The sequence below is a fragment of the Erithacus rubecula genome, assembly GCF_903797595.1.
Source record: "Erithacus rubecula genome assembly, chromosome: 3".
Lineage (NCBI taxonomy): Eukaryota > Metazoa > Chordata > Aves > Passeriformes > Muscicapidae > Erithacus > Erithacus rubecula.
Genome location: NC_136689.1, coordinates 20,239,628 through 20,262,694, shown reverse-complemented (window position 1 = coordinate 20,262,694; position 23,067 = coordinate 20,239,628). Strand labels below are relative to the sequence as shown.

The 23,067-nt window shown below is 37.1% G+C and overlaps 1 protein-coding gene across 2 annotated transcripts in view; it reads right to left on the bottom strand.

Moving 5' to 3' along the window:
- Positions 1 to 23,067, bottom strand: part of ITGA8 (integrin subunit alpha 8) — a 111,049-nt gene that overhangs the window by 60,476 nt on the left and 27,506 nt on the right. For both annotated transcript variants that reach the window (XM_079301705.1, XM_079301706.1), the window contains 3 exons: positions 21,393 to 21,584; positions 7,973 to 8,018; positions 5,900 to 6,007 (listed from right to left, as the gene is read on the bottom strand). In XM_079301705.1, coding sequence (XP_079157831.1) covers positions 5,900 to 6,007; positions 7,973 to 8,018; positions 21,393 to 21,584 — 346 coding nt within the window. The remainder of the gene's footprint in view (positions 1 to 5,899; positions 6,008 to 7,972; positions 8,019 to 21,392; positions 21,585 to 23,067) is intronic.

Genomic DNA, 23,067 nt, shown 5'->3' with positions numbered 1-23,067 from the left:
GCAATTAACAGAGTGTACTTTCCTGACAAGTGACAAAACAATGTTACATCACTGGTTCTTGATTTTTGATTTCTGCTGTCATCTGCCACATAGACTTAGTTCTGCATACTATAATTCTTAATGAAATCCTGTATAATGTAACAAAATTGCTCAGTGATTCTTGCAATTATCTCTGGTTATCAATAATTCTTAAATAAAATTTCCATGTCTTCATAAAATATCTTGGTTTGTATATGGACAACAAATTGTAGAATTAAAACCAGCTTGAGTTAAATAAAAAAAATATTTGCATTATTCATGGATATTGATCTCCTCTCACTACTGTTATACTGTATATTAATGTTCCCACACAGTGGATACAAAACCACTAACATAACCCTTAAACCAATCTGTAATTGCATTCTAATTGCATGTTTGTTTCCTCTGACAGATGTAATGAAACTGCCACATCTGGGATATGTGTCACTCTCATGACCTTAATGAAAAATTCTTCTCTTGGAAAAAAAAGCTATTCTTTTTTGAGGAACAAGAATGGCATAATGCCATTGATCTCTGCTAAACGGTAGCCTTCAGATGGCTTTTCAGTCCATGCAGAAACTGTAAATTTATTATGATTAATATATGAAGAACCAATTATTTCCAAATACACAAGGGAAAAACAACAAAAATGAGGAAATCCTGTGTAATTGCATAAATGCAACTTAGACATCAGACTTCACAGGCCAGTCTCACAAGTCAGAGAATAAGATTGTATTTCCTCAAATGTAAACTCAAGAGCTGCCATTGTATTAAATAAACTCAGTTATCTTGCTTTGGAGGAATCACATAAATTTTGCCCTGTTATGTTTGAAAAAAGGTTGTGTTCAAAAATGCAGCTTGGAATGCTTCACTTGTTAAATAGAATAATTTCAGTGTATGTTTTATTTACTGCAATGAACAGAATAATTCATCCTACATATTTGATAACTGAAGTCATGTTCTTAAATATTACTAGTAAGAGTCAAGATTTGCTCCTTCCACTCCAGGCAGACCATATAAGAAAGGGAATGGCAGAGCTAAAAAGCAAAAATTTGGAGTGGATAATCTCCCACACACTGGCCACATAAGAGAAAAGACTATGGTATTAGTAGAATTCTGCCATGTATTTGTGATTTTATTATTTAGTTCAGAAGCAGTGCTAAAGACATCAAAGATTTCAATTGGAAACCTAGACAAATTTAGATTTGCTCATCACTTCAACAAGAAAATGCTGGGGAGATGTTTTAGTGTCAAGAAAAAGAAAAGCAGAGGGAAAGATGGACCACAAAAGAGGGCAGAAGTCTAAAGAATTTATAGAGATTTGAGATCTGACTCCTAGGCACAGTAAGAAATAAAACAGCTAAGCTTCTGAGCTGGCTTGTAGGATCAATCAACCAAACAACACAAATAACTATCAAAGGAAGAAAACTTCAGCAAGTAAGAAACAAATGAGAAACAGTGCATCATACTAAAGCATATGAATTTTTTATGTGCTATCAATCTTGCCTCTCTGAAGAGATGCCCACATCAGATTTATTCTGTGTCTGCCATCACTATGAGATTATGCTTTGAATAGTATTTGAGTTTTTGCACTTACAAAATAGAGGGAAAGCCTTATACTGAACACACTAGCTTTTACTGACAATCTCAGGGCAACAAGGCAGTATGTTTAAAACAGTTTTATGTTCTTCAGGTAAACAGAAATATTTTTACAAGAACAAGAAGCCTGAAAATATTACTTTCTTCAAAACTACTCTTGACACAGATAGGAGCAGTCTCTTCAAAAGTTAACCCAAATAAAATTACCTAATATCACCAGAAGTGTTGAAAAGTTAGTCACCCATGTATAGTATTTTCTAGACTGCACTTAGTACCAGAAAGAAATTATTTTGGTCTGGCTACTCCAGCAGCTGAAAAAGAATAGAAAACTTAGTTCAGAAGGTGAAAAGCAAGGCACTAGCAGATCCTACCAGATGTCATTTATCATTGCTAACAATTTCTTTAGTGCCCAGGTTAGCAGATGGAGAGAAGGAATGGATAATGTCTTAGCAGAAAGGCAATGTAAGCTTTAATATTATAGGCTTCCATTCTGTGTGAGGCTGATACCCAACCTGCAAGGTCACAAACCTCCACAGAAGGAGAGAAGAAGATCTTATTGTCTACTGATGAACAACCTTTAAATAGTTTCCTTTTTGAAGTACACCATGTAAAAGCAAGTCAATACTCTTCTAGAATGATGCTCTAAATCTTGCCCTGCTTTTAGATTTGGTCATGGCAAAGTCTAATCCATGACCAACAGAGTGTTAATGTTGAAGCATCTCATGGCTAAGCTACATCAGATGGCCAGGCTGCAGCAGCACTAGGGCTGCTAGATGAATCAAGTGACTGTCCTTTGGATGTCTCCAGGGCTACTGAAGCTAAAACCTGGCACAGAGGTCTCCTGCACTGCAACTCAGCTGTGTTGGTAGCAATTGACACCACCTGCCTACCCCACCTTGGAGCAGCCCCTGAGGAGTCAGGTATCCATCTTCTGGCCATATGACTTTGCTGTGTCACCCACGGACTCAGGCTGGCCAACAGCCTTTGGAAAATCTCACACAAATTCATCTCACAGTCCATATCCATGGAGCACCAATCACATCCTCTTTCAAATTAGGTCAATGAGAAAAGAAAATACCAGCAGTAGAAAAGAGCAAATGTAGAAACACAGTCTAACCTACGAAGCTAGGAAAGGCTGCAGTATTATTTTGGTAGGAAATTTGCATTCAGATTTTTTTAAAGAGTATGTAGAAATATCTCATTTATTGAATCTAGCTGACACTAGACCATGAATATTTTATTACTTCTTTAATAGTAAGAAATTTGGAGATAAAGGAACTATGTTTTTTTTCCAAAGTATTTTTTAATACTAGGAACTTGAAAGACCAGAAATTTTACGCATTCTGCTTCTGGTTTTAGTGGAATTACAGAAGGTGGATAGACTACAAGGCACATCTCAAATCAGAAATCCAAACCTGAAAAAGCACTTACAAATAAAAAGCATAGTCTATAAATATAAAAATATAAATATGTAAATACATATATACAAAATATATTCTACAGTACATTCTACAAAATTACTTTTTATCATTATTGGACATTTCTATGCAACTTTTGGTAAGTCAGCTAACTTCTCAGACTTATTGCTCCTCTACAAAATAAATTAACAATATTCACCTTAAATTAGTGAGATGCAATTTTTAGATGCAATTTAAGAACAAATACATGAGGTAGCTAATGGATAATCAGACCTCAAATGGTAATAAAAATACCAGTGCACAGATAAATTAAACCTCCTGACATCTAGAACCCAATCTTGAACATAATGAATCACATGATATGGAAAGAGGTTTTGAAAAATGAAGATATATAATTTTATTGCCTCTTTTTACAGATATTAACTTGCATATTTCACACTTAAGGGAAAAAAAAGTATTTTTCCATATTCTTTAATACCTTCAAAGCTGCAGAATTTGTTACAGACTGGCCAGTATTGGGAACTCAGAAACAGCCACATTTTACACACAGCAGAGAATGAATCATATGTTTCTAGAAGTTCAGGAGAATTCTCTTTGAGCTGTGCATAAAAATGACTTTTTGTCCATGATTCCTCTGCTGCTTCAGCTTTGCAATTTATATCATGGCCGAAATAATATTTTCCTAATACTTGGAAAAGTACAATAATCCACATTATTCATGCACACACACTTCCTGAAACTTTTCTGGTAGGAGGTTTCCTTTCATTCTAATTTTGCAGTGTCAGTCAGTAGAGTTTTATACAAGTTGCACAGCTGGCTAAGAGATACAGAAATCTGTCCCATGGGACTGAGGAATTCTTTGCCTGTTGGAGTTTCCCTAGTAATTATTTTCATATGCACAATACAAGCTTATATCAACTAAGGAAAAAAATTACAGTGTGGAAAAGAGCAGCTGCTCTTCAGTCATTTCATAACATGAACTAAATCTTTAGGGAACAGTATTTTAGAATAAAGCAGACAGAAATTAAATTATTCTCCTATTAAAGCTCTTGATATGAACCAAACTTCTTCTGGCTTATTGTAGCAGAGAAATGAAAAGAAACAAAAAAATGTATATTCAAGGAGTACGCATTTCTTCCTTCCTTTTCTAAACAATATCTCAGAGCAAGAATATTTTTAAAGAGATGTTTTTCCTCTTGTGCAAAAAAGCCACCTTTTTTTCTTTCAACACCTGTTGTTAACTGTTACAGTTCCAAAATTTTTTCCATTATGACATCAGGCATTTTTTATAAGTCGTAAAATCTGGAGTTGTGGAACAACAAAATTTGGATCAATGAACATGCTTCAGCCAAGTGTTTGTATTTCAATTTTTTTTTACAACTGTTTAAACAAAAGATAATTGAATAAAAAATTCTAGAAAGGCCAAAGCTTTGTAAAGTTCTGGGATTGCATCATTCCACCTAGTGCCTTCTACATTGCTCTGTAGATGGGCAATTTTCTACACTGGCTGTAGAAATGAGGAACAAGATAAAAAATATGAGAAGTCCCTTAAAGTGTAAAAGAACAGTGCAAGAGTGAAAATCTCTTGACAACCCCATCCCAGATGCTTTAGGAGCCCACACATTTATTGGTTTAAGTGTACCAGAGTTTAGCTTCTTTAAGAGCCTGCATGGCTCTTAAATGAAGTGTGCCTCATGATTATGTTTTACAGCTCATATTTATCAAATAATTCTCAATACTCTTTAGATGAATCTTACATTTGAGATGATTTTTAAGACTCATCTCCTCTAACGAATGTCTCCAATGTGAGGAAATCCTCTGATCAGCTTCTTTAAAAGCAGTGAGAAATTTCTGTATTCATGTTATCTTCTGAAGTCCTCCTTTGCACCTTAATACTGTTTTTGTCCAGCCCACATCCTGGCAGACTTCCTGCTTTAATGTTTTTACATCTTAGAAATCTGTTCCTCACAGTCTCTCTGGCAAGACTTACTACTATTTTATATTCAACTTGCACGTGTTTATGCTCTGCTTTGATTTCAGTTTCCTCATTTGTTATAATTTCCACTTTTAAACAGTATCTTATGTATTTGTAATAGTCTCTTTTGTCAGCTGTTCCTGGGGCCTTACAAAGTGACTTTTTTTCTAGTGCAGTAAATGTGCCTTTATGTGCTATTAGATAGCCTCCAAATGTCCTGCAAGCATTTTATACTTGTAACTGATCTTAAATTGTTTTAATTAGCTCCAAGGATTTTTATGTTGTTTTGGGTTTTTTTTTAAATTGTTTTAGTTTTTTTTGTTTGGTTGGGTTTTTTTTAAGTTAAATGCTACTGTGGTTAAGGGTTTCTCTTTTAAGGATGGTTGAAGTATTGTCCTGTTCACAGTGTTCTGTGAACTTCTCTCAGGATCACCAGCCAGACACCTTCTCTCTTCCACAAAGGAATAAGATCTGTCTTTCTCCAACAGAAAACAGTGGGCCCACCAGCTCTGTATCACTTTCACTGCTGCATTTTGTCAACAAACAGATGACTGTTTATGTGTTTTGTCTGTTTTAGCTGTTTCATGTTTCATTCATCTGAACATTGTATATAACTTTGCAGCTTGCAGGAGACACTGAGCATCCTCCTATGAAGAAGGAGACTCAGTGTAACCAACGACTCAACTTTTAGCTACCACAATTAGACAATCTGCCAAGTACTGGAAAATACCAACAAGATTTCGATGTAGGGGAGGTTTATTGTGATCATAGCATGTCTCAACATTTTGAACTTTGAACATGTTCAACAAAAGAGTTACAATAAAATTAAGGAACAGGAAGTCATTTGGGAAAGGGGATAGGAATATTTTTTGAGTAATCATGGACTTACCAGGCCACTAAAAGCTGAGAGACAGGGAGCTGACATGTTTTATTGTCTGGATTCACAATCATGGGGTTCAGAATAAGATGAGCATTCACTGTCACAACAGGTCTGGCTCTGGGGGACACAAAAAAGGTTCACCATGTTCAGAAGGAGCACATAAATATATAAGCTGCAGCAGAGAAAACACTTAACTGAGTTGGCTGCAAAGAAGTCAGAGGTGTAGAGCTACTTGGGAGAACACAGTGTTAAAAAGCTGCTCATAGCCAAAAGAAGAGTTGGTTTATTTTTTTTTTTTTTCTTCCATCAGAATGCTACTGAGATTCACACACACACACACACAAAAAAACAAAAAAAAAAAAAAAAAAAAAAAAAAACAAAAAAAAAAAAAAAAAAGGAAAGAAAAGAAAAGAAAAAAAAAATCACCTTAACACATCATGGAAAACAGTATCCTATGGTTAAACAATAAATGTGTCCCAGGACTGAGGCACATCAGACACATTTCATCACAGTGAGTTTTCTCAAAGGGACAGAGTTTGCCTTTTTGGGTTTTACAGCAGTCCTTTGGCCATCTTGCAGATTTATTTTGCACTGTCTCCATTAATAACAATACATTCAGACTTACTATGTCTGTTCTAAGATCCTTAATAACATAAACATGATTTAGTTAAAGTAGAAGCTGGTGTAGACTATCTTGGGCTGATAATGAAGGAAACTCTGTCTGACATTTCTTGAGACAACTGACTTAGTAAACCAGAAAAATTGTGCTGAGTACATGAATATGTAGTTTTGGTGATGGAAACCATTCCTCTGAAGCTGTTATTAAGTGATGAGATAATCTATAACTGCAAGCAATTTAGAAGACAAATAATAACAAGTATGTGCCTAGATTCTGTTTTGGTTTTTTTTTAAGACAGCAATACTATTTACAGTAACTTACATAATCTCATTTTTCTAGGTTTCCTGAATCCACATTTGAGCTTTTATGATTACTTCTTTATATTACTTCAGCAAGACATTAAAAAACAAAATTACTCTCTTCACTTTTGTGCAACAGGGAAAACCTATTTTTGCCTAGAAAATTTCAGTAATAAAATTCCATTTCAACAGTATGACAAGTTGCATATTTGATACATTCTGGACAGGAAATGGCTTCCTGCTATTCATTTTCTTAAATTAAATATAACATATTTTATTATTATTGAAAATGCACAGTGGATCTAATTCTTCAATGCTTCATCTGTGCAGTCACTCATGGCATTGCAAAGTATTTGCATGATTCTTTCATAGCACAGAAGGAAAACCAGGTCTTCTCACTGCACCTACAGTTTTAGTTGAGATGAGCTAACATTCCTGTTTCACAAAATTCCCATGCTGTCATGAACATTCAGCTGGGAAGTAGGAAGTGCCTTTTCTCAGTCAGGTGCTGTTGGAAACACATATAACTAGAAGCCAGACAGGAATCAGAAATATGAATACATTGTTGTAGCAATGGATGGTGAATACTTAAATGAAATGAGCTGTCAGCATGGCTGGAGGAAGAGTGTTAGCATATTTTATGCAAATGTTTATGTATTTGGTAGTTTTAAATTTCACATGTAATCAAAAAGTGCATTTAGTGAAACTTTATAGTCAGCAACAACTTTTTGTTTTGTAAAATGAAATCTTGTGCATTTTTAAAAACTGAGTCTAAAAGCAGCAGTCTTTATTTTCAATAAACAGTTCATGTCTTAAAATACACAGTGTCTGAAGATTGGTCACTTTAAAATTTCTTACTAGCACTATTTCCCCAGGAAAGAAATTCATTTTCAATGCCATGTTCTTGAAATTTCTTATGTAAAATTAACCAAATACTCAAACATTCCAGAAGCTGCTTGAGCTAAGTCTAAGCACAGAAATTTTCATTGAAAATTACAGGTTCTGAGGATGGGAAAAACCATTGTTTCTCACAAGATGATGAATTTATCATCTCTAATGACCATCTTTTACACTGCAAAAGGGAAAAAGCAATATGACATTTTTTAATTTTAATATCTCCCACCAAAGCTGTAAAATATCAAATCCATTGTATTTACCACATACCTGTAAACTACTGCTTTTCCAGCTCCAAATGCACCCACAATTAAATCTGGAAAAACCAAAATAGCTTCAGAATAGCTATACAGAAATCTCTCACACAATTTTTTCCATCATAAATAATAAATTAGATTATTTATGATTTATGTCATTATTTATGACAGTAACAATAACATAAAACAAATATGATAATTCCTTTCTAAGCAGTTTTCACAAATGTACCTGAAAGAAAATATTTCACATGTCAGAGATGGTGTCATTAATGTTTCAGTTGTAACCAGTAACTGCCAAACTATTTAACACAAGGTCACCCACACCACAATCTCATGTCTTTCCAGCTTGTGTCATAGGGGAAAAAATGCCAATAAACTCTATGCATTTTATTCCAAATATTTAACTATCCATTAAATGAAGAGCTGCAAAACAATTTCTTGCCAGTTTCATATACACAATGTTGAAACTTTATGGTGTTCCTTCCTGATAACCCTTTCATTCTACTTTGTGTTTTAAGTAATTTGTTCATTAATTTAGGCATTACATGTTTGTGCAAATAAATACAATGCAAGGTCAGAGGATGGCTGATTTGATAGCTTCTAATGTTTCTAGCATTGTAGCAATATGTGCTAAGGCTTACAGGAGCTATCCCCCTAAAGCTGTCATTTTTCCTGATGGATGGAGTCAACAACAAAAGTGCTGCACTGGTCTTTGTCAATGGTCATTGGCCTGGGTCTGGGAATCTACAGGCCAGAATATTTCCTCTTTTTGCCTGGTCTCTGGAAAGATCCAGACTGGCTTGCTGGATCCATCCAGGCATGATGGAGAAATGGAAAGAGTTTTGTTTCATTCAAAAGCCCCAGAGTCCATCTGGGCACTGCTTTCACTCCACTACTGCTGTCATTCAACGTGACTGACATGCATCCAATTCAGAAGACTGAGCCTTACAACAGACCTTGCAGTGGTACAGACTGGCAAGCTAAATTGAGCTAAATAAGTTAACTAAATGAGTACTTAGGCTTGTAAACAAACCCTGACTTGCTGCTTCTATAGTTGGAGTGCTGGTTTGCTTAAGAAGCCCTGAAGTCATCAGCATGATGCAAATACCAAGCTTTGATGTTAATTACTTGGATGGGTTTGGTCCAGGGTTGGCAGTGTATTTTCTAGGGCTCCTCCATCTTTCAGATAGGATTTCACCAAAAAGTGTAAACAAATACTTCACATGGGCAACAGCTAGTCCTTTACTGAATTCCATTAATTAATATCCTAATAGGAACAGACATGGACAGTTTATGGGTCTGATCCTCTTTTTGTACAACATTTACATTTTTCTAATTTCATTTGCCTTAGAGAAATATGATTCAAAGTCAGGAACACTTTAAACAGCAGAAGAAAATAAGTGGTTTTATCTCCTTTTTGGGACATTTGTGCATCATATCTTTAGTAGCTTTTATTGACAACTTGCCCACAGTACCAAAAACCCAAAGATGTTTTCCTCTTAAATAAACAACTAATTGAGACAAAGCACCATGAAGGCTGCACCACACACAAACAGAACTTTTCCTGGAAGCTCACTTATAGTGACAGCCATAGTAACCCTCCAAAATATTTAATATTTTGTTGCTTTTTATTCCACTTGTGTTTGAAGCATTTTTTGTGAGTTTTGTGTTGGTGGGGTTTTTTCCTGTTTGTTGTTTCTTAAGGAAAAAGTAATATGCTATAAATAAAAAGTCAAAGACAAGACAGAAAGGGTTTTTGTTCTGTTCTTCCCAGCTGAACACTCTTTGTGAATTCTACAACAGACTTGACTTAGGATATGTACTGGTTCATACCAGACTTGATAACTCAAAAAGTTTCAGATTCTGCTGTAAGAAACAAAACAGGCAGAGATATCAAAGACTTATTCGGGTCTTGGCCAAGTGATGACTTTGTAATATGCTTAATATGCTCTTTCATTAAAAAATAAAGGTTAAACACACAGCTTGGGTAAGCTTAATGAAATGTAGCCTGTTAGGATCTGAAGGTGAAAAGAATGAGTCTGCCAGATACAGCTGCCTCACTAGTGTGACTGAATGAAATTTCAGTATGCACTGCTATGCAAAGGTTCCTCTATCTTGGCATCCCCACTTAAATATTAAAGAGGATTTTGTACATCTGCTTAATGGTTAAATCCTGGTTTTCTGGGGCAGACCCCAGCTTATTTGAAGAACGAGAGTGATGAATCTAGAGGAGCAAATATAGGCCTCAGCCACCAAAAGACCAGTTTTTCATGAGCAGTCTTTCTGCATTGCCACTTCAGCCAGGTTTGGAGATACAGCAAATAGGATGAGGATCCTCAGTGATGGCACCACCACAAAATCTCTGAGACTACTTAAAGGACAGCCACCACTCATCCTGCTCTTGTTTGGAGGCTCTTACTTTTACCCTAGCATGTCATTTGTTTTCTGGTCTAAGCCATTCTTAGTCTTGATCCAAAGAGCTTAAATGAATCAAACTACTGAGAAGAAAAAGTAGAATTAAGAATGAATATGCAAAAAAACCCTCACATATGTATAGTCAGTAGTAACTTCTACAATCTAGTGTATGGAAAAAATTATTCTATATTCAAGCAGACCATTCACTGGAAGATTAATCAGGGATTTTTATTTGTTTTGTCTTGTTCTGTTACAGAGAAGTAATTTCACTTTTCCTTTCTTCATTACTTTGTGAGGTACAACTCCTATACCCATAATTGGAAAAAATAATGTGATACAAATGCATGAGATTTGAATACAAATCCAATCAGAGCACTTTCATAAGCAGAAGTTTTGAATTTGTTGAGTGCTCCGTAGAAGAAATCTAATCATTTCTATGAAAAAAAATGCATGAGTTGTCTAAATTATCAGGATTTTGGCAACTTTCCCCTCCTAAAAATAGAAGTTTTCTTTATTAATTCTTGTTAATGCTAGGCATGCAATGTCACTGATTCAAAGGTCACTAGCTGAAAACCAAGGTTTTACACAAGCAATTACAGAGCAAAAGAAGCCAGTTTAAAAAAACTCAGCTTAACTCCTTACAATACTTCCAAAGAAAGCCTGAAGAAATGCCTGTGAAAACCTTTACTCCTTTGCATCAGCAAGGGTTTTTTTTTTTGAAGTTCACATTAAAATGTGTAACTAAAACATTAAAAAAAAAAAAAAGATTAAGAAGAATCACAAAATCTTCTTCAGTTCTTCTTTTCTCATACTTCATGTTTCTGGGATGATGAGGGCTCTCATTGGTTTAGTTAAATGATCACTTTGCCTATGTTGTCTGTTTGAGAAGACTGTCTATCACCGGCATAGAAGCCAAGATCTGTAAGGAAGAGTTGATGGCAGCACCCATGTGCTTCTGCCTCATTGCTTTTGATGAATAAATGATCTGTAGGGTCACAACCACACTGCAAGAAAATTAGGAAAACAAGCACGGAGCAACTTCACAGGAATTTTAAACTTCCATTTGTAACGCTGCTTGTGGGTTGGATGCATTAAAGTCCCAAATGGTGGAGTTCACAGAGTTCAATGCTGAAACAAGTGTCTTTGGGACATACTTAACTGAAGTTAAGGGGCACTGAACAGTTAAACAATCCTAATGCTTATTTCAAATCGTTACTTTGCTCAGAAGAGAAAGGTTGCAAGATGCTGTCTGGTGCAAGATGTCTATTTACTGAGATAAAATTATTATAAAAATTAAGGTGATGGCACTGAAAGGGACACTGGCTTTTGTAAGCTTGTGAGTTCACTTGCACTTTCTGGCATGCGATGTGCCAAACCTGAAACACTGTGTGATAAAGGGCAGAAACTTGCCATGATGCTCACTAAAACTTTGACCAAATAAAGAAAGTAGGAAGTTCAACAAAGTCCTTCTTCCAGTCTCAACAAGACATATTCATTTATTAACTCGAGAAAATTTTTTGATTCTCTCATATTTTTAAAGGTCATCCCCATTCTCTCTGAAAGATGCAGCCTCAGGAAGTCTGAGTAGGGATGAACATGCATCATACTCAGCACCCCACACTTGGTTGGAGCCTGTCCAGAAATTCCAAGAGAAATTGCCAAGACATGGTGTCCCATATCGGTACATGGAACGTGGCCAAGAAAAACAACCAGTGAACAACTACGTAACTGGCAAACACTTCACTTGTCAGAAACCCAAAAATGAAATGACAGCTGAGTCACCTCCCTGCTCAGCTCTACCAGGACACAAGCAGGAAAGTGGTGGGGGGGGGGGGACGGACGGGACAGATGGACGGATGGGAGATTGGGACTTTGAGGACTCCAAAGATTTGCTGACAGCTTTAAACATAACTTCATGCAGTCTGTCAGTTTCATTGTATAGTATAAAAAGGGACTGGAAAACAGTTCTATTCTATCTGAGTACAGGTGCTAATGGAAATTTTGTAAAAGGGAGAAAACTGCCTAACTGTAAACTCCATTACAAAAATCTTTATGAGCCTTTTTGCTTTTTATTTTCCTTGACAGATCAGGTGCCAAAAGGCCCATGATCATATCTCTATTTGTTTTCTAGGATTTCAGTGTGAATTACAACCCCAAATCTCAATAGGAAAGGTCCAGAATAAAAATGCCTTTAAATGGCCATCACTTCAGGCTTGACCATAATAAAAGACAGAGCTGTCCACCATACCCAGCTTTAGTAAAGAATTTTAGTTAAATACTATAAACAGCCACCATTCAAAGTAGAGTCAATTTCTTCCAATCATTCCCAGCTACTTTAATCCTTCTCTGTTTTTAAACCATTCTGGTAACAGGTTTGTAACACCTAAGGCTAATTAATATCAATGCTTCTCTTTTGTCTGAATAATTCCCTTTCACAGTGCAACAATATCATTAATCATATTACAAAAAATCCTGAAGAGGACAGTGTGCTGGTTTCACGTGGAAGTGGGGAGGGATGGAGCTGCCTGAGGGAAAGCAGCACCGGGCTGGGGAACAAGAGGGCTGTCCTTTCTCTGGGGGCTTCCCCTGTGAGCTGCAGGGACCAGTCAGAGAGCTGATTTTGTAGTGGACAGCTCGGGAAACCAATTAAAAAGTTTTCTCGCTTTCACAAATCACATGGATAAAGTTAACTAACCCTCTTTTGGCTTCCGGCCTCCCTGGAAGTGAGGAGGCCTCTGGCCGGGGCCCAGCCCCGGCTCTGCGGGGCTTGGCTCGTCTCTGCTCCTGCTTGGCTACCACGTGGCTCAGGGTTTTTCCAGCAACAGCCTGGCCCAGCTTCTTCACATCCTGGATGCAACTTTAACCCTTTTAATGCCTGGATAAGACACTAGATCTCCCGAGCTCCCCCAAATGAGAAGAATTAACAGGAACTCTACTGAAGTCCGTAAAATGAAAGCTAAGTTTCCAGATGGGAAGAGACTGAAAAGCTGCCACTCTGAAGTAGATTAAAACCTTTTCTGTGGGCTATAAGGAAACTGTGACTACACTAAAATTCCTTTAAACTGTGAAATATACTTGGGGAGGTTTAAGTGCTTGAAAAGAAGACCTTTTTGCTTTGAGGAAATGGGGCTCTCTGGTTTAGGACTGGAAATATGGACAGAGACATTTAATAGAAAAAAAAGGTGAAGAGAATTTTGTCTTTCAGCAGCTTGCCTTTAAAAGTGGTACCCCAAGTGTGTAACATAACCCATAGCACAGCTCTGGAAGGACTGTGGAGATGAGAGGAAATTCATAGCTTTGTAGGTTCAGGCAGATGCAGACTGTGAAGGTGAAGACACCCCTTAAGCCTAAACCAAAAAAGGAACTTTTCTCTCTAAAGTGAGCTGAAATTATTATTTAAGTAGATAACTGACTGAAGTGTTTTCTGTATGTTGTTGTTGTTAAGAACTGTGGAATGAAGGAAGAAGGAGAAGGAAATAACCTAGAAAGCTTATTCTGAATTCTTTTTTGTGTTGTTAATAAATTTCTTCTTATATCCTTTTAAGTTTAAAGCCTGCCTTATCTCTGCTCCTAAATCCTATCTCTAAAAGAAATTAAATATATTAAAATTGGCAAAACCCAAGTCATACCATGACAGACAGTTAATGCTTCATTACTCAAATAAAACACTGCTTATTGGGATAAATTGCTTTACTCTTACATTCTACTGGGCACAATACTGTAAGTTCATAAAATATCATGAAGAAATTTAGAAAAGCATAGCTTTAATTTACAGAGATAATAATTTTCTATAAAATCGTCATATTTGTACACAATTCTTGGCTTGTCATTGCATTTTTGACTGATTATTCATGTGAAAAAATAATTAGTTGGTAGAAGCACTTCAGCTTTTCTGCATTTGCTGGCAGAACCCAAGCCATTGTTCTGACTCACACACATAGTAGTCTCCTCTTACCAGAGCAGATGCAGCTTCTCATTGATTTAATTTGTTTGTCTTCCACAAATCTCCTGGACCAACTTCATAATTTAAGCATCACTAGATTCCGATTTGTAATATTGTTGGCACAATGCCTACTGTCCTCAAAAAAATTTATTAATCTGAAGAACCCTTGCCTCTTAGAAAGAAATTTGAGGATTTTCTTCCTGCTGTTTGAGTTAATGTACTCAGCAGATGGATAAATACTGTTAAATACTCCTATTTTATTAAGATTAGACTGGATTACTGAAGTTCAGTGGAAATGTTATCTTCTTATTACACTTCTTAAAATCTTTCTAGAGTAGTTTGATATTAACTACTGTGATATTCTAACTAATTACCTACTATGATATTCTTAAGATAATAACTGAGTCCAAAATAACAAGGCATGAACATGCCTTTATACATTTCCCTGTGCTTACAAAGGCTTGATTATAAAGAGCAACCAAAAGAACAGGTCAACAGCTGTGTTTGTGTTAAAGTAGGATACCTTGAAGATGAAGCTTCAGTGGCACTGATTCCAGAATGACACTCTTAAGTCAATAAGGAAAACTTACAAGCATCTAAACAGGAAGGGAGCAGAGACAATAGTGCATAATTTATTCAAGCAATTAACTAAAATGGACAGTCTTTGAATAGTGAATTCATCTAAAGCACTGTTCATAATCTACCCACACTGTTAAAAGAAACTGGTTAAATCACCCTGATTCAGAAACACTTTTGAAGAAATCCCAATCTTCAGGAGGATATGCCACAAGAAGAAAGTAAGTTTAATGAGTTGAGTAAGTTATTCATTACAAACTATTTGCTCAGCTATAATCAGCCATCAAGTGACTGAACATATGCTGAAATGTGAGGGTGGAAACCTTACAGCCTACAAATGTCTAAGCCCTGTACAGATAGATGAACCAGCTGGAAGTGCAGCATCATCACCTAGATAATCACAGACTCTAGGCACTCAGTGGGGCCAGCTTTGAACAGATGCCCAGAAGCCAAAAGAAACAAATTTCTTTCCCATTAAACAGATTAATGGATTTCTTTTGTTCCTATGAAAATTGAGCTCTGCTAATAGAAAAAGACAAATAAAATTATAAATAAAATAAACTATAATTCAAAATGCATGCTTTTGCTTCATTCCTTGCTCCAGGCCTTGATAACACACATAAAGCTCAGGATGAAGCAAGGGGCCCTAAAAGCCCCAGATTTACAGGACAGTGGAAGCTGCCTTGAAAGTTATTATTATGCATCCCAGATGTCCCAGCACAGAAGACAGGCAGGATGATTGTGCTGAGGCAGGTATTTCAGAATATCTTTAAACAAACCTTGTAGAGCTGCTGTTGCAGAGAATGGTTGCATAAATTGTGTTACAGCCCTCACTAGGACGGGCTCAGACACAGTGCAATGCTGCTTTGCCATGTCCTCACCTCGGCACAGAATCTCACACAGAACTTCAGCCATCACTGTATTTGGACTTAAACTGACAGGAAAAGCCCATCTTTAATATTTTTTCAACCCTATCACCTCTCACCTCTTTTATTTCTTTAACCTCATTTACGTTTTTTTTTTTTTTTTTGTATGACTGTCAATCCAGAATAATGGTGTTAAACCAGTATTTACTATTACATCAGAAGTGAGTTGTCAGAACACAGTGAAATGGATCATCTGCTGAAAGATATTACAATTACATCAGTGTTAGTAAATTAGTGGCAGAGAACATGCCTGTATGCTGTATATTTACTATCTGCAGTGGTATCATCAAAATAGCCCTAACGCAGTTCATCCATACCAATTATTAGACTTCAAAAGTGAGTATGCAGCCAGTCTGTTCTGGAAAAAAGTGAGTTTGATAGTGTGCACAAGGAGTGTTCAGTGGCAGTTCAGAACCAAAGACAGCATATTTCATTTACTAGTGTAGTGTACCTCAGGAGGATTAATTGGTCTTTTCCTTCAAATACTGGGTACATGTTGTGTACTGGAGAGATACTGAGTGTTTTCAGGTAAATATGGTACAAAGTTTGCCAGTGTCATGATTAGAAGACTGGAAAAGCTGCACATCATGGCTTGGCACCATCTACCTGACCGATACAATTAACCTGCTTCCTTTTACTAGTCTTATCTGACTATAAAATTTAATCAGATTCTGCCTCCTATATGACTACAGATAAAGGAGCATTGATCCACTAAGTACCATCATCATCACTGCTTGGCATTGCAATCCTGCTAAGGGAGAAGGAGCCCAGCATTTGGGGCAGAAGGTGATGAACACAAACACAGAGAGGGCAGCTGCATGAGTGACACAGCTGTTAGGATGATCAGCACAGTTTTCTGCCTCTGCTACTTCCAGGGTTGAAAGTTTCCCACTGCTTCCAAGCCTGCAAAGCAGAGGCTACCATACTATCACCCCTGTCTGTGCTGATAAAGGAACAGTTCTGGGCACGTAACATCTGGAATGTCTGTAAGTATGACACAATTTACAGAACTCCCTCCCTGGAAAGCTGCAGAGATATAAACCAAAGGTTGTACTTAGTAACAAAACTCAGTCTCCCCTGTTGAAAAAATCTCCATATTTTCACAATGCTGAGAAGTCTGTTACTGTTACAGTGACAACATCTGTGCCAGGACAGCTGAAGACAGATGGTCATTACACTGACAGAGCTGTTAAGAAGGAAAAGCAGTTCTGTCTGCATGCTGAAGAGAAAGTGCCATGTTTAGACATGATGTTGACTAGTTAGTTATTCAGCTGTTTGTACCCTGTGCTTGTGCAATAAAAGCAGGACATGAGCTTGAGCACTGTGTAAGTACTGTCCATATTTTTGTGTTGTTAGTAGAGATTAGCTCTGATTTTAGTGTGTGCAAGTTAGTACTCTCCCAGATAGCAGCTGGGAAAGGTCTGGGAAATTGCTTGGGCCAAAGACCTTTCACAAAAGGGAGTTTGGGTACCACCGTCCTGTTCCAGTGGTTTCATCTGATGATAGTGAGCTGTGCTGTGCCATGTAGCCTCAAGGCCAGATCACAGTTCCTGACTCACTTTATTTTCTTGCACAAACATAATTCCTGATAGCAATGAAAAGTATTTGTGATTATTGTTTTTTCAAGTACTAATGCTGATTTTCTTCTCAGTAGAGAAGATACAGCTCTTTTTTTAATGTTGGTTAAGTATGAAACCGGGTCAATGGTAAAATCTTTATCAGAAGCAATACTTTACGCAGACACAAGCCATAAACTAACTGCTCTTTACATAAAAATGTATGAAGAAGAGGAGAAAAGGCAGCAGTGGTGGCAAGACTGAACAATCATTTGATACAGCAGAACTGGTGTGCCATTCTCAACTGCACAAGGAACAATTAAATATATTAGAATTCCTTCCACAGGATTGATAAAACACATGGCTGATAGAGAAAGTACATTTAATCTGTAAAATAACTGGAATGCAGAACTGTTCGTGTCTATTCAGTATAAGAACTAGAAACTGTCCAGTGGAATGTTCAAAATTTGAATGGGACATGGTGAGAATTACTTCTACAGAACATTCAGCTGGGCTATAGGGTCCCTTGACAAATGCTGCAGTGCCAAAAGTCTGCATGAGTTCTACAGCTGATTGGTCAAATTCATTGAAGAGAAGTCTGTCGAGCGATACTGATTTTGGATGTGACACCTCTGGCTCAGGGCCACCTTGATATTCTGGTTGGTTAATGCTGGGTGAATATTCTGGGAAATATCACAACAACTGTAAAATTCCCAGGATATCTATTGTTGGCCCTGTTGGAAACATGCTGTGGGTACTAGACAAATCTCTCACCTCTATCAGTATCACTGTATTATGTTCTTCCTTGTCTGCTCTGCTACTCCACCATCAACCTGCTCGTGATCAGTTTTCTCCCAAATTTATTTTACAGCTGGGGTTATGGGGGATAAGAGGCACTCTCTCTGCCTTTCCTAAAGGAGACCAGAAAGTAAGGGGTGGGGGAGACTCTCTCCCTTTGGTGGCCAGGAGTTGCAGGAAGAGGAGAAAAGAGAAACCAGTCCATCCACAGGAAAGCTGAGGGATTTGAAGAGCTCTGTATACTATGGAAACTTAGAGTGCTCCCTATTTCCTTGTCTGTTCCTGAGCTTATACTGGCATTTGGATGAAGAGAGGAAGGTAGCACTTCCTGTACCAAGCAGCTGCTCCTCTCCAGAAGGCTAATACAGAGATCTCAGCCTGAATTGAACTTCCAGCCAAGAGAGGATTTAACCTTTTCCAATGGGAGAAAAATATGACCGAGATTCACCCTCACACTTTAGGAACTGTATCACCCAACATGTAATCAGAGCACTTGTTGCTGGGATCAGGATGAAGCTCAGTAGTCTGTGATATGAAGCCATATGAACAGGTGGTATCTTCTGCCCTCTGGATCAGTGACCTGCTCCAAAGACATTACCTTATGGTCTGATTTAAAGGAGGCCTGAACCTCTAAAAGCTCTGAAAATGCTATACAGGGCATTAGAAATGAAATGGCAGAGTAACAGAGTAACTCCCATGCCTCAGACTCCCATTTCCTACCATGGCCTCACATGATCAACGTCAGGCACAAGTGCTTGAGTAAATTATACAAGAACAGCTGGTTATACAGGTCAGTCTTGAACAATTGAATTAAAGCCATGGTAGAGTTACATGCTTGGAAAATCTCACCTTAGACAGTGGAAATATATGTTTATAGCTGCAGCCAGACATTACAGCTGTCTCTCATCTTCCAGTCGAGAACTTCTGAGAGTGTTAAGTCAGAATAAGCTGATTTTATTGCATTTTTCTTTTTATAAAATGGTCGCTTATAGAATATACACACTAGAAAGCTTAAATTAAAATGTTTCCCCTGATCTTTCACAACTGTCTTTGAATCACAGGCACAAACAGTAGTTTTGGAAGCATGGAATTAAAGGCTAATTTTCTAGACCTTCTATAGTCAGCAAGACTCCATTTCTCTAAAATAAAATTTCCTTCCTAATCCTTCCAACTTCAGTACCTTATTTCCTCCTTTAACAAGGGCTGCCCTTCAGCGTTTCCGTCAGGAGGTGAAGAAGAAAAGCTCTCTGACACGAGAAGGATTACTTACTTCATTGCCCAGAGTGTTTGTCCTAGGCTTGCATTTCCCTATATTATTTCCTTTCTTTTTTCCCCCCTTTTCCCATAGGAAGGCACTCTATTTTTGTGCTAGCATTGTGCCATGTTTGCACTATTTTTACAGCTCTGTTTTGGTGCTCCAAATCTTCATGAATTAAGGATGAAGTGTTTGACTAATGGTAAGGGGTTTTTCTTCTCATTTTCTGAGAGATTTTCATCAGTGGAATGCTCATCCAAGGGAAAAGCTAGTTACAGTAAATGCAGGGTGGCACTTCTTTTGTTAGTTTTTATTTTTTAATTAGGTAATTCCTGTAATTAAACCAAATGATCTAACACATAGTGAGTGAATTACACAGTGTGAAATTCTGCAAGTAGGATGCTTAGTGGGGGCCACAGTGACAAACAGAGAACTCACAATTATTGTACAATTCCTCAGTGCACGTTTAGGAAGATCGAAACTCATCACCCAAACTTTCACAAATTAGCTTAAAAGATGCTCCACATAAAGTATGATAATACAGCAGTGAGACTTCTACTCTTCTTTCTTCTCTATTTGAGTCAAAGAATCTCTCCCTTCCCTCTATCTTTTCCATCTTAGAAATGTCAGGAATGCAATATCCTGTTTCCTTTGGTTTTGCTGGGGGGCCTTGTGGGTGCTTTAGGAAATGTTTAAATGCTGAAACTTTAATAAAGAGCTCTGTTGTCCAAGAGAACCTCATTAGTCATGGACAATGAAAGACCATTAATAGCAACATCAACAATATGCAAACAAAAAGTCAGAACAGTGTTTAAAAGCCCTTTCTTCTCTCAAATGTTAAAGATCTTCTTACTTTAGTCTCATGATAGCCTCACTTTATTACTCTGCAGTCAGCTTTTCTGTTTGTAAAACTGTAATTTCTATTGTAAACACCCCTTCCCAGAAATTGCCTTCTGCTTTTGGAAAGATACCTCTTTCAAGACTTTTACAATCCATCACAAAAAGGTAAAAGATCCTATTTTTGTCCCATTGAAAAATTACAATTATCACTTTTGAAACAATAAGAACTCCAGCCTTGAAATAACCCAGGCTAACAAGAGCAATTTCATAGTAAGTCAGAGAAGCATGGATGTTAGGATTTTACTGTGGATGAACCTTTCACAGTAAGAAAATATGATATTTTACTATACACCCCTACTAAGGCTTCTGAATTGTAATGAAAAGAACCAGAACAGATTTGCTTCCAGATGAGTGAGAATAAATACAAGCACACTTACATTCAGACTACTTAGATGGTAGAGAAAATTTCTTTAAAAAACAAATACTTTCCTGAAAAACTTAATTAATGTTACAAACTTGATAAATGTAAATCAAGTAAACTCATTATAAGAATCAAAGCTAACCTAAAAAGGAATAGTCCATATAGCAAAATGAAAACATAAAAGGGATAGAAAGGCCCAAATAAAATAGCTGCTTTAAGCAATTTGCATTCTCTCTGCTTTTTTGTAATGCAATCAAAGCCATTAACTATATATAGCTCAGTGTCTCTTCGGTCAGCAAAAAAACAACTTAGAAACACAACCAAATCAATCCCTTCTTCTACAATCCAACATGTTTTTAATTAAGAAAGAATGCCAGGATGAAGGAGACCTTACAAGTTCAATAAGCTGAGACCATTCAATTTTTGGAAGTGGAGGAAAAGGGTTAAGCTTTTCATTGTAAACTTCACATGTTTTATGTTAATACAACTATTTAAACCCTTTCTTGACTTTCTGATCATGTCTTTTGACAGGAAAGGGAGTATTTGTTTAGTCTGTTTTTAACTCTCAGGAAAGCAAACTAGAACTGTCCAGAAATGTCTATCCTTTACTCTGACCTCTGCCTTCCAAAAGGAGCAGTTTAGGCATGATGCATTTACCAGAGAATGAAAGTATGAAATTCCCTTTCTAATGCAAAAATCTTACCTGGGTAATCATTCTTGTCTACATCTGAGTCTCCTCTCAGAGTGAAGCCAAATCCCGAAGGCATGGACTGTGAGGCCCAGGCTCCATTGAGAACCTGGGAAGGGTTAGGGTTTAACCCATTACTGTATCCATTGTAAATGAGCACTTTCCCTCTTCTGTCTTCTCCTGCAAATGGTGCACCAATAGCAATGTCTGCAGTGAAAAAAAAAAAAAAAAAAAAGGATAAAAAGAATGGACACAATTAAAAATTAACTCCCTGCAGGAAAATAGACACAAATTGCGTCTGCTACAAACATGCAAGTACTTCAACATTCTGTACTTCTATATGTATTCTAGTTTAAAGGTAAATATACAAAACATTAGCAGTGGCTCTTCTGTGTCAAACTTTCATGACAAAAGCTTAGAAAACAATTCTATGAAGATGTTATTTAATTATACTAAATAGCCAGTCCACATTGAATTTCTCTGCATATTTCCAGGACAGTTAATCACCTTTAATAAACCAAGATCTAATGAATGTCTGCTTCTACTTTCATATTTTTAAACAGGCACAAATTTTCTTTGATATAATTTATCATCTAGTTAATAAGCAGCAGCTGTTAGATAAAACTAATTTTCTTTTTCAGGTAACATATCCTACATAGGCAAAAAAGTCACCCCCTCAAGCACCCAGTGCTTTAGAATGCAAAAGAGAACAATGGAATATCATGTTTTCATCTATACCAATTCATCATTTTATTGAAAAAATAGGAATAGTACTGAGTCAGGAATTTCATAGGAGGTCTTAGGCACTATGGAATTAAACAGTTCAATCCTTAAAAGTGAGGTGCCATATCCAAGAAGCAGAACTCCCAGTGCTCCTCTTAGTTTCTGTGCATGGGATGTGGAGACAATATTGTCTAGACTGAGATCTAACAGCTGTGCTAGCTGAGCTAGGCAACAGGAAACAATAGAGGACTTGTATCTATGGCTCTCATTTTTGGGTTCTGATCTAAGAGCTGATGCTGGACTTCTTTATTAAACTTAAATTGAGCAACTGGACTCTGCAGCTTCAATCTAAAGGCAGAAGTGCACCAAAGCTCTATGACTGGCATATTCAGTTATGAAGCAGAAGACTTCTTAGTCTTTATACAGTGACAGATAAAAGCAGAAATGTCTTCTGCCTACCTCAACTAAATTCTGGAGAGAAGAGAGACCAACACTGCCTGCCCAGCTTAGCTGAGGGTATCTGCTGTTGCTCACAGGTAGAAATCAGGAATTCTCTACCATGAGGTTCAGCTGTGCTGAACTCCATGGTGGGATTCCAGGACAAGCCAGTGAGGGTACTGTCAGCAATCACAATCCAATGGCTTCTATCCACATGTTGGTATTCATATTTTGTGCACTCTGAACTCCAGAGCAATTCTATGACTCCATGAATGATCCTTACACAGCAGCCACACAATGAGGACATTGCCCTAGAATCTAGTGGCTAGAGCATTATGAAAAACAGCCTTTCAAGTAAGGACGAGCAAAGTTCATTAATTTTTCTTTAGTGGGACAACTATTCTAAAGGCTACTGTGCAAAACAGTTCTTCCAGGAAGAACTTCTTTGTCTTTTAGATGCAGAGAGAACTGCTTTGAAGATCCCTAACATCCTGGAAATAAGAAGTAAGGAAATGCATGCAGGGAAAAC